Source organism: Ascaphus truei, chromosome 1 (assembly GCF_040206685.1).
Source record: "Ascaphus truei isolate aAscTru1 chromosome 1, aAscTru1.hap1, whole genome shotgun sequence".
Classification (NCBI taxonomy): domain Eukaryota; kingdom Metazoa; phylum Chordata; class Amphibia; order Anura; family Ascaphidae; genus Ascaphus; species Ascaphus truei.
Genome location: NC_134483.1, coordinates 233,473,464 through 233,487,394, shown reverse-complemented (window position 1 = coordinate 233,487,394; position 13,931 = coordinate 233,473,464). Strand labels below are relative to the sequence as shown.

The 13,931-nt window shown below is 42.7% G+C and overlaps 1 protein-coding gene across 3 annotated transcripts in view; it reads right to left on the bottom strand.

Moving 5' to 3' along the window:
* Positions 1-778: 778 nt before the first annotated feature.
* The window catches only part of EFNA5 (ephrin A5), a 331,738-nt gene continuing 318,585 nt past the window's right edge, over positions 779-13,931 (bottom strand). For all 3 annotated transcript variants that reach the window (XM_075602099.1, XM_075602090.1, XM_075602109.1), the window contains one exon: positions 779-3,466. In XM_075602099.1, the coding sequence (XP_075458214.1) occupies positions 3,345-3,466 (122 nt within the window). In that variant the 3' untranslated portion in view covers positions 779-3,344. The remainder of the gene's footprint in view (positions 3,467-13,931) is intronic.

The window sequence follows — 13,931 nt, the reverse complement described above, 5'->3', positions numbered from 1 at the left end:
AACGGAGTTAGCATGTTTTGCAGATGAGCCTTGTTTGCTGTTGTGCTACAGCATCATAGCAAGATTTGATGCTTCAAGCTCCGTCTTATAACAGGTATTGTTTCTGAAGCCTGAAAGTCTAATGTATTCACTTACAAAAGACATAAGAATCCAATTAATACTTTATTATCAAACACTATATACAACATAGGATGCTAATACAGAATTTAAAGAATTTACTTTTTTTGTTTTACGTTATCTTATTTTCTTTGCCATCCAAGAAGATACAGTACAAAACAATATTCTAATCTAACATGAAATATTACCTTGTGTATTAAAGGATACACAGTATCCACCAAATCAAATCATGCTTAATCCCCTGCTTCAAGTTGCTAAGCCTTTTGCAACTAGGAAAATGGGTCAACAAGGTAACCCACCTGGGCCAGGATAGTACATGGGGAGAAAGAAAGAGGAAACGTGAGAGAGAAAAAGAGAGATAGGCAGAGACTGAATCAGAGATAGTCCCTCAGAATTCAAGTGCAATGAGCGTCTTCAAATGGCCCCCAAATCCTTTTCTCAAAATATATAAAAAAGGAAATCTTCCAGAGCTCCATTAATTTACCGTCAGTTTCTATTTGATTGTAACCGGGATCTGACCAAATGATGTTCCATGCATTTGTCAGATAACATTACAACATACCAGTATATCAACAGTCCATTTGTGATAGGTTTGCCATCGTGTATTCATTTCGTGGTGGCAAGCGCTTTTAATTCCTTATGTGTAAGGAGGGAAACAAAATATAGTGTCGTTTTTATTTTTTGAAAGTGGGTTGAGGAAAAACACAATTACCACTTGATGACCAACAATACACAGCCATAAAAATCACCACTTCTAAAACAAAATTAGGACTGTTAATTGAATTAACACTATCCGTCATTAATTTATGAAGAGTCCATTGTAACACAATAAAACAGGGCCTTCTGTTACTTTGATGATACCCCTTTCTGTGGACACTGACAATAGTACGGTTTAAGGATACAAAAAGTGTATGAATGGAACCCTTTGCTGCTGAAGCACCTACAATATATTGTTCTCAGTTTGAGGCCACTCCAGCAGCTGATGAGTAAAAACAATATATAATGATCATTTCTTAGGTTATTTTCACGATGCATAATTCTGTGCTTTATTGTAGTTTATTGTATATATGAAACAAATTGCATAATACGATATGCTCTAGATGAAAGCAACCCTGCACATGGATTTCTTTCTACGTCTCAATGTGAAGGCTCTATTTTCATACGCATCCTGGTCTCTAGGAAATACATTATTTTGCCAAAGTCAGAAAATGTTTGCTAACCATGGCCACTTTATTTCTGTATGTCTCTATTGTTTTTACAAATATATTAAACGTATTATTGTACTTGATTATTTTTTTACTTTTTCATATTAAACATAATCACAGTTTTTTAAAGGCTTTATTATGTCATGTACATTTGGTGAAAATGTAGTCTACGCCACATTCTTGCTATGCTTCAGTTAAAAAACAAAAAAACAAAACTCAAGGCACCCTGAACAGTTTATAAGACTCCAGACCTCAATATTCGTGGTAAGACTTAGGCCGCGCTTATAGTCCTGGCTACGGTTACAGCGATGCGACTTCGCGTGAAAACAAGTCTATTTAATGTGCACCTACAGTAGGGCGCAACGGAAATCGCTGGTCAATGAAAATTGATTTTTTCCGGCGACCACGTGAGCATTTCAGCCAATGAGGGTGAACTGCTCACGGCCACGCCCCCTGGTCGCCGTCTCTTGTCTCTCACACTATAAATAAAAATCGCTGCTAGAATGGCGATGGATGACGTAAAACCGTTGCGTCGCCGTAGCCAGGACTATAAGCACTGCCTTATTCTTCATATCCATCTCTAACATTGTATCCTGTTACTGGATCAAACAGGTTGTTTCACACTGATGTATTCAGGTCTATCAATACCCCCACATGTTTACACAGGACAAGCACATAAAGGCATTCTCAGCAAAAAATATTTCTACATTGTGTATTTTCCATACGAGCTGTTTTCTTTAAACAAAAATATTTTGTTAAAGTCTTTGAGAGCCCATTGAGTTCACCGCTTTGCAGATAAACATTATACCTCTTCTACTGATACCCTTTAGTGTTGGAGGCTCTGAAACACATAGCAAGTCAAAGTATTCCAGCACCTCCATCACTGAGAAGGTTAAACTGCATCTGTAAGGGACACAAACAGAAAGTCAATTCTTGACTATATCTTTCAAAGTCAGATCAATGTTCTTCATTTCAAGGCATACAGCTGACTACTATCCAAGCATATCTCTCTGTAATAGTATTTATTTAGTTTGTTTTTTTTTCTCCCAGGGACCTGTTACTTCCTAGGGAAGTCAATACCAGAGACACAATATAGCCCAGTGTTATCAAACTCATTCCTCCTTGCTGATGTCCTTAGTAATTATTGTGACCCAGGGCAGTGCCTTATGGCTGCGTCCTACATAGGTATATACTGGGCAAGATCCCCTTGTATATACAATATGCCTCTGAGATACAATTACAGCAAAAACAAAATGTAGCACCTTGGAGATCTATTTGTGGTATGCTGTGTCTACTTCAGGAAATAGTGAAGCTCTCTGCTCTTTAGATGACTTTGCTTGCAATACGTATGTTAAATAAAAAAAACAAATTCTTCTTTTTAGAAGGACCTGGAAAACTCTTAGTGCAGTCAAGAGTGCTTAGGATAGCCATGGAATATTGAATTTCCTTTCCAATGCATGTTCACTGAAATAAACATTGAAAATTTGTGTTTGAAACATTTGTAACCACTCTGACATGGTGTCCACTTCTGGCATGGCGATTTCATGTTCGGCCTGATCATATTGCAGTTCTGAGAAGGCATACATATTGAGCAGAGGAGAAATCCCTTCCAGGTTTTTTTTTTCTTAATTCCCATATCCTTTTCTGATTGCATTTGCCACTATAACTTCCTATCAACACACAGATGACACAGTGAGCCAACATAAGTGATTTCCTAAATATAGAATGCAATGGAAAATGATATTCACTAGTGTTGTTATTAAAATTTGGCATTTTTCATTAGAAGTCATTTCAGTTCTGAAAAGATAAAGAAAGTCAACATAAAAGTGTACGTGAAGTAAATATTCTTCTGAAATTCGCTGTGGCTGGGGAAAATATCCAAAAAAGAACAGACAAAAAGCTAATTGAAATCAGCAAAAAATAACAATAAAAAGTTCCTTTCTTGGGTGAAGCAGTTAAGTGGATCTGTGATGTTCCAAGACCCCGTTTTTTTCTGCAGCTGGTTTGTGGGGGTATATTGTGCTATAACGTCAAAAGCATCGCCAGGAGAAACAGTAGGGTTGTCAAAAGCCAATTTGGTATCCTTGGTGCGGGTGCTGAGTTCTCACCACGGGATGGTTCAGCTGATTCGTGAACGGTATCATCTGTTCAAATACAAAGCACACATTCCAATCAGTCTTTACTGTCATAATAACTTAACTGTAGTACCCATCTGACAGACGACTTTACTACTTTCAGCTTGTATAATGCCTCAAAAACAAAAGCGACTGCAAAATATGCCCTTCTTCCAGTTGTTGGGAGAAAGTGATCAGGCATATTACACATATGCAAGTGCTTTCTGATAATACAATTAATTTACACTATGGGATAATGAAAAGTGAGAAGAATGCAAAACTATAGTTTTTTAAAGGAGCAATCCAAGCAATATCCTACATGTGTTTTAAAACACATTAGTATTAGTGTAGTATTAGATAATACTTAGTACCTTTTTTATACTTCAATTCAACTCTTAATGCCATTTTTAATGAGTTTTAATATACTAAGCATCCTTTGATTTCTATAGCAGGTTTTAGCCCACTTCCCTAGCAGTGCAAGATTTTTGGACCACTTTCCTATTTGTGATCATTTGTTGCCAATATTCCCAGCAGTGTGAGCTGCAAACTGTAACAATAGATAATGTTACCTTAGTAATATAACACTGACTGAATGATTGATTGAAACTGAAAGGCAGCCATTTAGTGAACCCTAGGAAGCAGAATTTTGCTGATCGATTACGGGAGAACGAATCACTCGGCAGCTTAGGTAATTAGTTTTCAATAAAGGTAATCAAAGGCTACATATATGAAAACAAAAAAAAAATTTTTTAAGCTGCTTGGATTGCCTCTTTAACAGCATGACATTTTCTTTATCAAATAATACTATTTATTGAAATACCTAAAGTAAACATTTTTTTCAATTCTAACCCGCATTCACAAATATTTTATTAATATCTAGATTGCAACAACTTCTTTAATGCATTGATTATATTGGTAAATAGATTTGCAGGTATCACAAAAGGCTACATAAAAGAAAGTGACTACATTGTAATAAAACATGGAATAGTGCATACTGCTGTTCACATGCAAGTACTGTGGGTCTTATTGACAAGCAATTTTAACCAGTGGTAAAGGACAGTGTCCAGTCTTTACAAATAATTAAGTGATTTACTGTACCACAAACAACGTTATAGAGCATCCCAATATACAAGAACAATGGGCATTCTATTCTATAAGGAATATAGAAGCATGTTGGAAGAATCTTAATCAATGCTAAAAGCTACTGCCTTACTGCCTCCGAAATCTGTCTTGGTGTCTCTCCTGTTGAAATTCCTCTCCTTACTTCTGATTAAATCCTATATTACTTATAAAATTCTGCTTCTTTCTTGTAAGGCTATACACCCCTCTTTACATCTCAGCCCTAACTTCTCGCTATACATTTGCCCAACTCTTGCGTTCTGCTCAAGGATGTGTTCTGTTGCCTTTTGTATCTAAAGCCCTCTGCCAGCTTAAACCTTTCTCACTGACTGCCCCACACCTCTGAAATATCCTTCCCCTCAGTATCCAACACGTACCACCATTCTACACCTTTAAGCCCCATCTTAAATCACACCTCTTTAATGAAGCATTTGGGTAGCTCCGCTGGCTGATACTGTACAGTACATCTCAGCTGCATTTACCTTGACCCCTTGCCAACCCACTTACCATAACACCCCTCCTCACTGTCTCTGCAATCTCTCACTATTCACCACTTAGATTATAAGCTCTTCGGGTCAGGGACTCCTTTTCCTAATGTTTAATTGAATGTATGAAGCGTTTATTCACGTGTGTTACTACTATAAAGCGCTATGTACATGGATGGCGCTATATAAATAGATATACCTATCGCCCCCGTACTGTGACAGTACTTACTGTATTACCTACAGTATGAGAACAAGAGTAATTTGTGTGGCCTTCTTTTGTTTTGCATAACCAGAATCAAGAGTCCTTAAATGCAAAATTAGATCAGTCCTCGCTAGCAGATCCCCCTTTTAACTCCAGAGATATTTGAAATTAGAGTTAAAAGGCTAAAGACAAGTTTTATACCAGTGAATCCACCAGGAAGGGCATCAGAGCCCTCCAGGAGAACCATCAGCATCCCTAATTGTTTTACTGCTCACCATTCCCCTTAGACTTTAGTAAGGGGAGGGCTTCTGCAGTGTGGCTCTGTACTGACAAACCCCAATTTCTGAGTGTCAGACACAGGGTTTTTTTTTTCTTTGACACTATATGCCTTCCTAAAAAAAACTGCTTAATTACTATTGCTTATTGAATTACTTAACACTGAGTTGTGCTAAGCAGACTAACCTATATATAAGCAAAGAAATGCGAGCTTATTAAATGAGCTTGTATTCTCTTTTAAGCAATTGAGATACACATATATTCCAACACATTTGAAATAGTCCACATTGGAATCTCAACTAACATCTCAACTACATAAATTGTGTAGAATGAGCCTTTTTTGTTGTTGTTTTATTTCACACCTAAGAAATATGTTAAAGAATGTCAGTGAAGGAGGTGTTTCCCCCCAAAGCAGATACATAGAGATGCATATGAGCCGGCATTAGGAGTTGTATAAATTCAGTGTTTCTCAAACCTCTCCTTGGACACCCCAGCCAGACCAGATTAATCAATAAATTGCCAAACACACATTTGCATTTACCTTCTATGTGAATATTAATTAGCTAGCTATCCCAAAAATATGGTCTGCCTGGGCTGGCCTGGAATAAGGGTTAATAAATATTGGTTTCATGTATAGTCGCCGCTGCTAAGGACGCGGCAGTTTTCTTTTTGCCTTAAACTTGCCTTGGAAAATCTGGGGCTATCACCAACAAGATCCAGGTACATGCTGGGTACATGCTGCAACATTTCAGTGACATTTCTGCAGACAGACTAATGGCCCATCAGATTAAAGGCGGGAGTCCCTGGCTGTCAAACTGAACGGGACTGCCAGGAACCCCCTGCTGTGTTAATCCGATGGGCCATTAGTCTCTGCAGAAATGTCACTGAAATGTTGCAGCATGTACCCAGCATGTACCTGGATCTTGTTGGTGATAGCCCCAGATTTTCCAAGGCAAGTTTAAGGCAAGTTTTAGAATATTCGTTGGCGCACCTGTACATACATAAAGTTTAAGGGATGTGGAACAATGTATGGATTGTGGGCTATGTTTACTAAGCAGTCTTAAGCCAAAAAGATACCTTCCAGTACTGGAGGACACCTTACACCCCATTCAAGTGAAAAGAACAGCCAATTCACGTGGCTGTAAGATGTCTTCCAGGTGGTGTTTTATGTCAGAAGACTGCTAGGTAAATATGGGCCATTGTACTAGTTTGTTATTGACAAAGACTATTACATTTCCTACACAAATCCAAGATGAGCCATGATGTTGTTTTCATTGTGGTGACTTCTGCTACTGCATTGGCTCACCAAGGAAAACCAGAGTGATAACAATTCTTTAATGTTATTTTATTACCATTCCTTGTGTAATAATGCCTTTTATATTGTTTCCTGTCTACAGTATGTTTCGGACCAATAGATGAAAAGGAAGCAGATTACTGACTTTGAATAATATTGCAGTCTTTTTTCCTTGTTATTTGGGTCATATTAAAATAGAAAAACAATCATGAGAAATAAATGTTAGGATATAAATTTAAGGGTGAAACTAACACCATGGATATATAGATTTTGAAAAACACCTGCTGACCTAGATTGTGATGTATAAAATGGGTAACCACATAATGAACGCCATCGATACCAAATAAGTATGAAAAACCCAAACTTGATATCTTCTACTTCAATTATGTAGTAGATGTGTGTTAAGATCTGTTGACCTGTCCTATAACCAACAATATAGGCTGAGGGGTATTTTTATTTTAACTTTTTTAATTAAACTGTTCTGATCAGTTAGCTTATTTTTTCAGATACTACTGAGAGTTTTTGGAAAGAATAAAATCACAATCTAGGAAACTGTACAAATGCCCAGGCACAGTGCTGTATAAACTACATCTGGCTTGGAAAGCATGAAAACTGAACTGTTACAGTTATTACTTAAATGTAACGTTGAGCAATGTATATAATAGTATAAAATATATCCCTTTGAAGCCATCCCATATTAATAATACATGTTAAAGATACGTTTTGCCCTTCTTTCTCCATCATATGTTATACTTCATTATAACACATTATAATTCTGAAGTCGCGCCAGGCATTTCGACATAAAGCGAGAGGTGGATATGGCACTTTCAAATGCTTCTGCTGCATTTCTTTCATATGGTCTACATTCATTATATTCTCTCTTTCCAGCAATCATTTAAATGTTTTCTCTATCTATCCCTAGAGCCATCATTTACTATCAGCTTGACTTACAAAAACGTTTACATGACACGTGGTTCAGTCAAGTGTAAATGAAATATACATATATATTGACATACATTCTACGTATAAATTCTTATTTGACCTAATCCACACTGTTATTACTATTTATTGACTGTGGCGTATAATAACAGACTACAATTTTAGAAGAAAGTATTCATTTTAAAGTATGTTAAAGTGGCAATACAGTTGGCATTTTCTATTTGTTTTGTTTTGTTTAATAGATACAGCCGTTGCTTAGCTTTAAGAAAACATAGTTAACCAAGCTGCTGATCGATCTGTTCTCCCGGGATAGATCAAAGATCCTGCTTTCCAGGGTTCACAATATGGACGTCTATTTCAAAAGAGGAAGTGGTGTCTATAGCAACCCAATGAAGCTTAATAATTAAAACTCATTAAAAGGGGCATAATGAATGGGGGGGGGAGGGGAAATAAAAAAATGCATTAAATATTATCTAAAACCACACAACTAATTTATTTTAAAAAAATACACATATGATTTTGACTGTATTACTGCGTTTTTAAGTTGCTGATAATTGGTATTGCCTAAATGTGAGGATTCAGGGATCGCGGCGCCCACGGCCCGGCCCCCCCTCATCTTCTTTACCTCCCGCTGCTGAGGTGCGTGCCCCTCGCTGACACCACTTACCTCCTGCTGCTCTGGGGGTTCCCCATCGTCCCCGGCGTCTCTCGCTCCTGCTAGCTCTTCCCTCTCCCATGCGGCTGCCGTGTGTCCCGGCCGCGCGCGTGAACAGCGCGCGCTGGGTGAAGATAATTTATTTACTGCTCTAGCAGTGAAACCACGCCCCCAGCAGACGAACAGGACCCCCTGCCAAAATAAGAGTTCTCATCTGCCTGCCAATCAAGTGGACCTATCCAAGATAGCTCCACGCACTCCTCCAGGGCTGCCTCAACTTCCGATTGGTCAGCCGCACTTTATATTGCCTGTCCTCCCACTCACTCATTGCTCGACATAGTTTCCACTTGGATTACTACTCTGGCATTCTCTCTATTATTTCTCTCAGGTTACGACTTGGCTTGGCGGATGTCTATCTCTGGCTCTCTACCCCTGCTTGGACAACCACCTTCTGGAATTCTCCAATCCCTGACCTTGGCTAAACGGCAACGACGACGGCACTTCTTTACCGGTACCGGCAAGTATTGCTAGCTAACACCACCTGGCCTGGTAACGCCTAAAACACCACACTCCGGACACGCTCCTTTTGCTGCGGGTGCGTGTCCATATACGTTCCTCACCTCAGTAGAAGGGACAGGTCTGGTCTGCGGGCAGCACCGGCGTAACATTATCTCGAGCCCACAAGACGCAGACCAGACCGATGTGGACTCTATGATGATGGCCATGTACCAACAAATCCAGGCCTTAACGGATCAAGTGGCTCTCCTCTCCCAACAGGTACAGGACCTTTCTCTACAGGCACCACCTGCAGCTGCACCGCCGGCGCAGTCAGATTCTACATCCACTTCATCCTCGGGTCCGAAGATTCCGGCTCCGAAACCCTACGCAGGGGATCCCCACGCTTGTCGTGGCTTTCTCAACCAATGTGAGATCCAGTTCGAGATGGCTCCGCAGCTGTATTCTACTGGTCGGAAAAAGGTAACTTATGTGTATAGTTTGCTCACAGGTAATGCACTGGCATGGGCCTCCCCGATCTGGGAGCTACACCCCGATATTACTCGAGATTACGCAGCCTTCAGACGAGACTTTCGACAGGTCTTCGATACCCCCGCACGACAAGAGACTGCTTCTGATTCCCTGCTGCAGCTTACACAGGGACGTCGGCCTGTGGCCCAATACGCCTTGGGAATTCAGGACCATAGCAGCTGAGACTCGTTGGGGCCAGGAGGCCTTAGTCTCCGTCTTCTGGAAAGGCCTATCGGACTCCCTGAAGGATGAACTTGCTTCTCAACCCAGGCCAAGACTTCTGGAGGACCTCATCACCCTGGCCATTCGTATGGACCAGCGTCTCCAGGTACGCCGCGCTCAGCGTCAGCAACTCCGGTCTACATCTTTCCGTGCTCCTTTCTCCAGGTTCTCTACTACCTCAAGACCCGTCTTCTCCCCGCTGCCTGCGCTGGAAGCCCCAGAGCCAATGCAACTCAGAGTCCAGCACCCTCGGGCACCCTTACGACAATTTCGCTCAACCGGAGAGTCGTGCCATCATTGCGGATCTTCTGAGTAGCGTACCTGTGACTGTCCACCATCTCCGGGAAACGACTAAACCCAGTGAGTACAAAGGGGCTCTCTCTGGGTGCTAAATCTCATGGTCCCCTATCCAGAAGGGAACTCCCTAAAAAATTGACCATTCCCGTCTCCCTTTCTGGCCCTACCTTCTGCACCTCCACAGCAGCATTTATCGATTCCGGCGCAGAGGGAACTTCATGGATCAGACCTTCTCTGAACAAAATCAGATCCCACTTTCTAAGAAGAAGTCCCCCGTTGCCTTGGTCGGGATTGATAATCGGCCACTCACTCCGGCATATATCTCCTTGGAGACTGGACCTATCACCCTTTCTCCTCACTCCCACAAAGAGACCCTGGGCTTTGACGTGATTCATGCCCCGGGTACACCGGTCACGCTTGGCCTGCCCTGGTTGCAGAAACACATTCAACGCATCGATTGGGTATCCATTAATCCCATTGCCGGAGGTCAAGGTCAGAGGAATCTTCTTCATCTACGGAACATCCGTTCCACCTACTAGCTAACACATCCAATCCTAAGAGGGAGTTACCTTCCCCTTACGCAGAATTTTTGGACGTTTTTAGCAAGACGCAATCTGAGCTCTTACCCCCTCACCGTTCCTACGATTGTCCGATTGACCTGGTACCTGGATACACCTTGCCAAAGTCCAAATCTTATCCCCTCTCATTGCCGTGACAGAAGCCATGGATGAATATATTCGTGAGAACTTAAAGTGGGGCTTTATACGTCATTCCAACTCTCCCGCGGGGGCTGGATTCTTCTTCGTCAAGAAGAAAGATGGTACTCTCAGACCGTGTATTGATTACCGGGGCCTGAACCATATTACGGTGAAAAATCGTTATCCACTCCCACTCATCTCCGAACTCTTCGACAGGCTTCAGGGGGCCAATCTCTTTACCAAACTTGACCTCCGTGGGGCATACAATCTCATCCGTATCCGAGAGGGCGATGAATGGAAAACTGCCTTCAACACCCGTAGCGGGCACTACGAATACCTAGTGATGCCCTTCGGTTTGTGCAACGCACCTGTAGTTTTTCAGGACTTTATCAATTACATCTTTCGGGATGTGCTTAATCGCTTTGTAATTGTCTACCTGGATGACATCCTTATTTTTTCCCAAAACTTACGGGACCATATCATCCACACGAGGTTTCTGCTTTCGCGTCTCTGAGAGAACCGGTTGTTTGCCAAGATGGAGAAATGCCTTTTTCACGAGTCTACTTCCTTTCTTGGGTACATTATCTCCAACAGAGGCTTGGCCATGGACCCAGAGAAACTGAAAGCCGTAATGGATTGGCCACAACCCAATTCCCTCAAATCTATTCAGCGATTTTTAGGATTTTCAAACTACTACCGGAAATTTATTTGCAACTTTTCCACCATCATCGCTCCTATCACGGCCCTGACCCAAAAAGGTGCAGATCCTGCATCTAGGCCACCCGAGGCAGCCACGGCTTTCAAAGCGTTGAAACAAGCCTTCGTCTCTGCTCTCATCCTTCGACATCCGAACACTAATTTTCCATTCACCCTAGAGGTTGATGCTTCTGACTGGGGAGCTGGTGCGGTTCTGTCTCAGAAATTTTCTCCCCAGGACAAACTTCACCCTTGCGGGTTTTTCTCTAAAAAGTTTTCTCCAGCGGAGAGAAATTATGACGTGGGCAATAGGGAGCTTTTGGCTGTCAAGCTGGCTCTTCAAGAATGGAGGCACCTTCTGGAGGGGTCAAAAGAGCCATTCACGATTCTCACGGACCATAAAAACCTGTTGTACATCGAGAATGCCCGCCGCTTAGGTCCTCGCCAAGCCCGCTGGTCGTTATTCTTCTCCAGGTTTAATTTTATTCTGTCATACTGCACCGACACACTTTATTCGAGCAAATACCCAGTATGTACCTGGCAGATACCTGGAATGCGCCGCTCCTCACCTCTGACAAGCCCCGTTGTGTTTGCCTTCCCAGCCTGGGTTCATGCCTGGCTGACGGGCGGCTGATCTGTTAAATGATCTGTTTAAATGATAATAGGCTGCAATGCTTCGCGTGTCTACCAGATGGCATAAATTCATGAATTGTAATGCAGTATATATATATATATACTGTGCAGTATTACAGCCAGCGGGAATAAAATGCTTCAATCCCTGCCTGGAAAATAACGCAATGCACTCGGGCAGAAAACAGTCACAAACCTCAATACACCCGGGTATACCCGAATTCATGGGACTAGCCGAGCTCGAATAAAGTGTGTCGCCAGTGTATATTCCTGGCACACAAAACATCAAGGCGGATGCTCTCTCTAGACAATACTCTTCTGAAGAGAGACCGGAAAAGACTACCGAGTCCATCCTTCCTAAACAAAGAATCCTAGCAGTTGCGGCGTTCAAGAATCTTGAGAAGATCATCAAATCACAAAAACATCTTCCGATTGGTCTTGAGGTACCGAAAGACACCTAGTACGTAGAGCCCAAGTTCGTTCCTGAGATACTCGACTGGGGACATGCTGCCTGCTCGGCAGGACATCCAGGATTCAAGAAGACCTTGGATCTCCTCCGTCGCACCTTCTGGTGGCCCAATATGTCCAAAACCATTCTCGAATTTACACAGTCCTTTCCGGTATGTACACGTAACAAGATTCCTCGTCAGAAACCTCAGGGCTTTCTCTTACCTTTACCTATTCTGGAGCGTCCCTGGTCACACATATCGATGGACTTTATTGTGGAGTTGCCTAGGTCGAATGGTATGAACACCATTCTTGTAGTAGTGGACCGGTTTTCCAAGATGGCACATTTTATCCCTCTCAAAGGATTACCCTCCTCACCCGCCCTAGCTGATATTTTCTCCAAAGAGATTTTCCGGATCCATGGGATTCCTACATCCATCGTATCTGATCGGGGCTCTCAATTCGTCTCCAGAGGAATTTCACCAAGAGACTGGGCATCTCATTTTCCTTTTCTTCTGGATATCACCCTCAATCTAACGGACAGACCGAGAGGGTTAATCAATCCCTCGCGAAATACTTAAGGTGCTTCGTCTCTAACTCTCAGGATGACTGAGCAGAATTACTTATCTGGGCTGAGTATGCCTTTAATTCCTCCAGGAATGAGTCCACCCGTGAGACTCCCTTCTTCATCTCGAGTAGCCTCTTTCCGGACCACACTTCTAAACCAGACCCTATGATTGTACAGGGTAACAAAGAGTACGAGGTACAGGCTTTACTAGATTCCCGTCTTTCGAGGGGTAAGGTCCACTTCTTGGTCCATTGGAAGGGTTTTGGACCCGAAGAGAGGTCGTGGGTACCCCTTAAAGACATTCATGCCCCCGGACTCCTCAAACGCTTCCGAAAGAAGTTTCCATCCAAACCATGGAAGGATCGTCCTGAGGCCGACCCTGAGGGAGGGGGGGGGGGGGTACTGTGAGGATTCAGGGATCGCGGCGCCCGCGGCCCGGCCCCGCCTCATCTTCTTTACCTCCCGCTGCTGAGGTGCGTGCCCCTCACTGGCACCACTTACCTCCTGCTGCTCTGGGGGTTCCCCACCGTCCCCGGCGGTCTCTCGCTCCTGATAGCTCTTCCCTCTCCCATGTGGCTGCTGTGTGTCCCGGCCACGCGTGTGAACAGCGCGCGCCGGATGAAGATAATTTATTCACTGCTCTAGCAGTGAAACCACGCCCCCAGCAGACGAACAGGACCCCCTGACAAAATAAGAGTTCTCACCTGCCTGCCAATCAAGTGGACCTATCCAAGATAGCTCCACGCACTCCTCCAGGCATGCCTCCACTTCCGATTGGTCAGCCGCACTTTATATTGCCTGTCCTCCCACTCACTCATTGCTCTACATAGTTTCCACTTGGATTACTACTCTGGCATTCTCTCTCTTATTTCTCTCAGGTTACGACTTGGCTTGGCGGACGTCTATCTCTGGCTCTCTACCCCTGCTTGGACAACGACCTT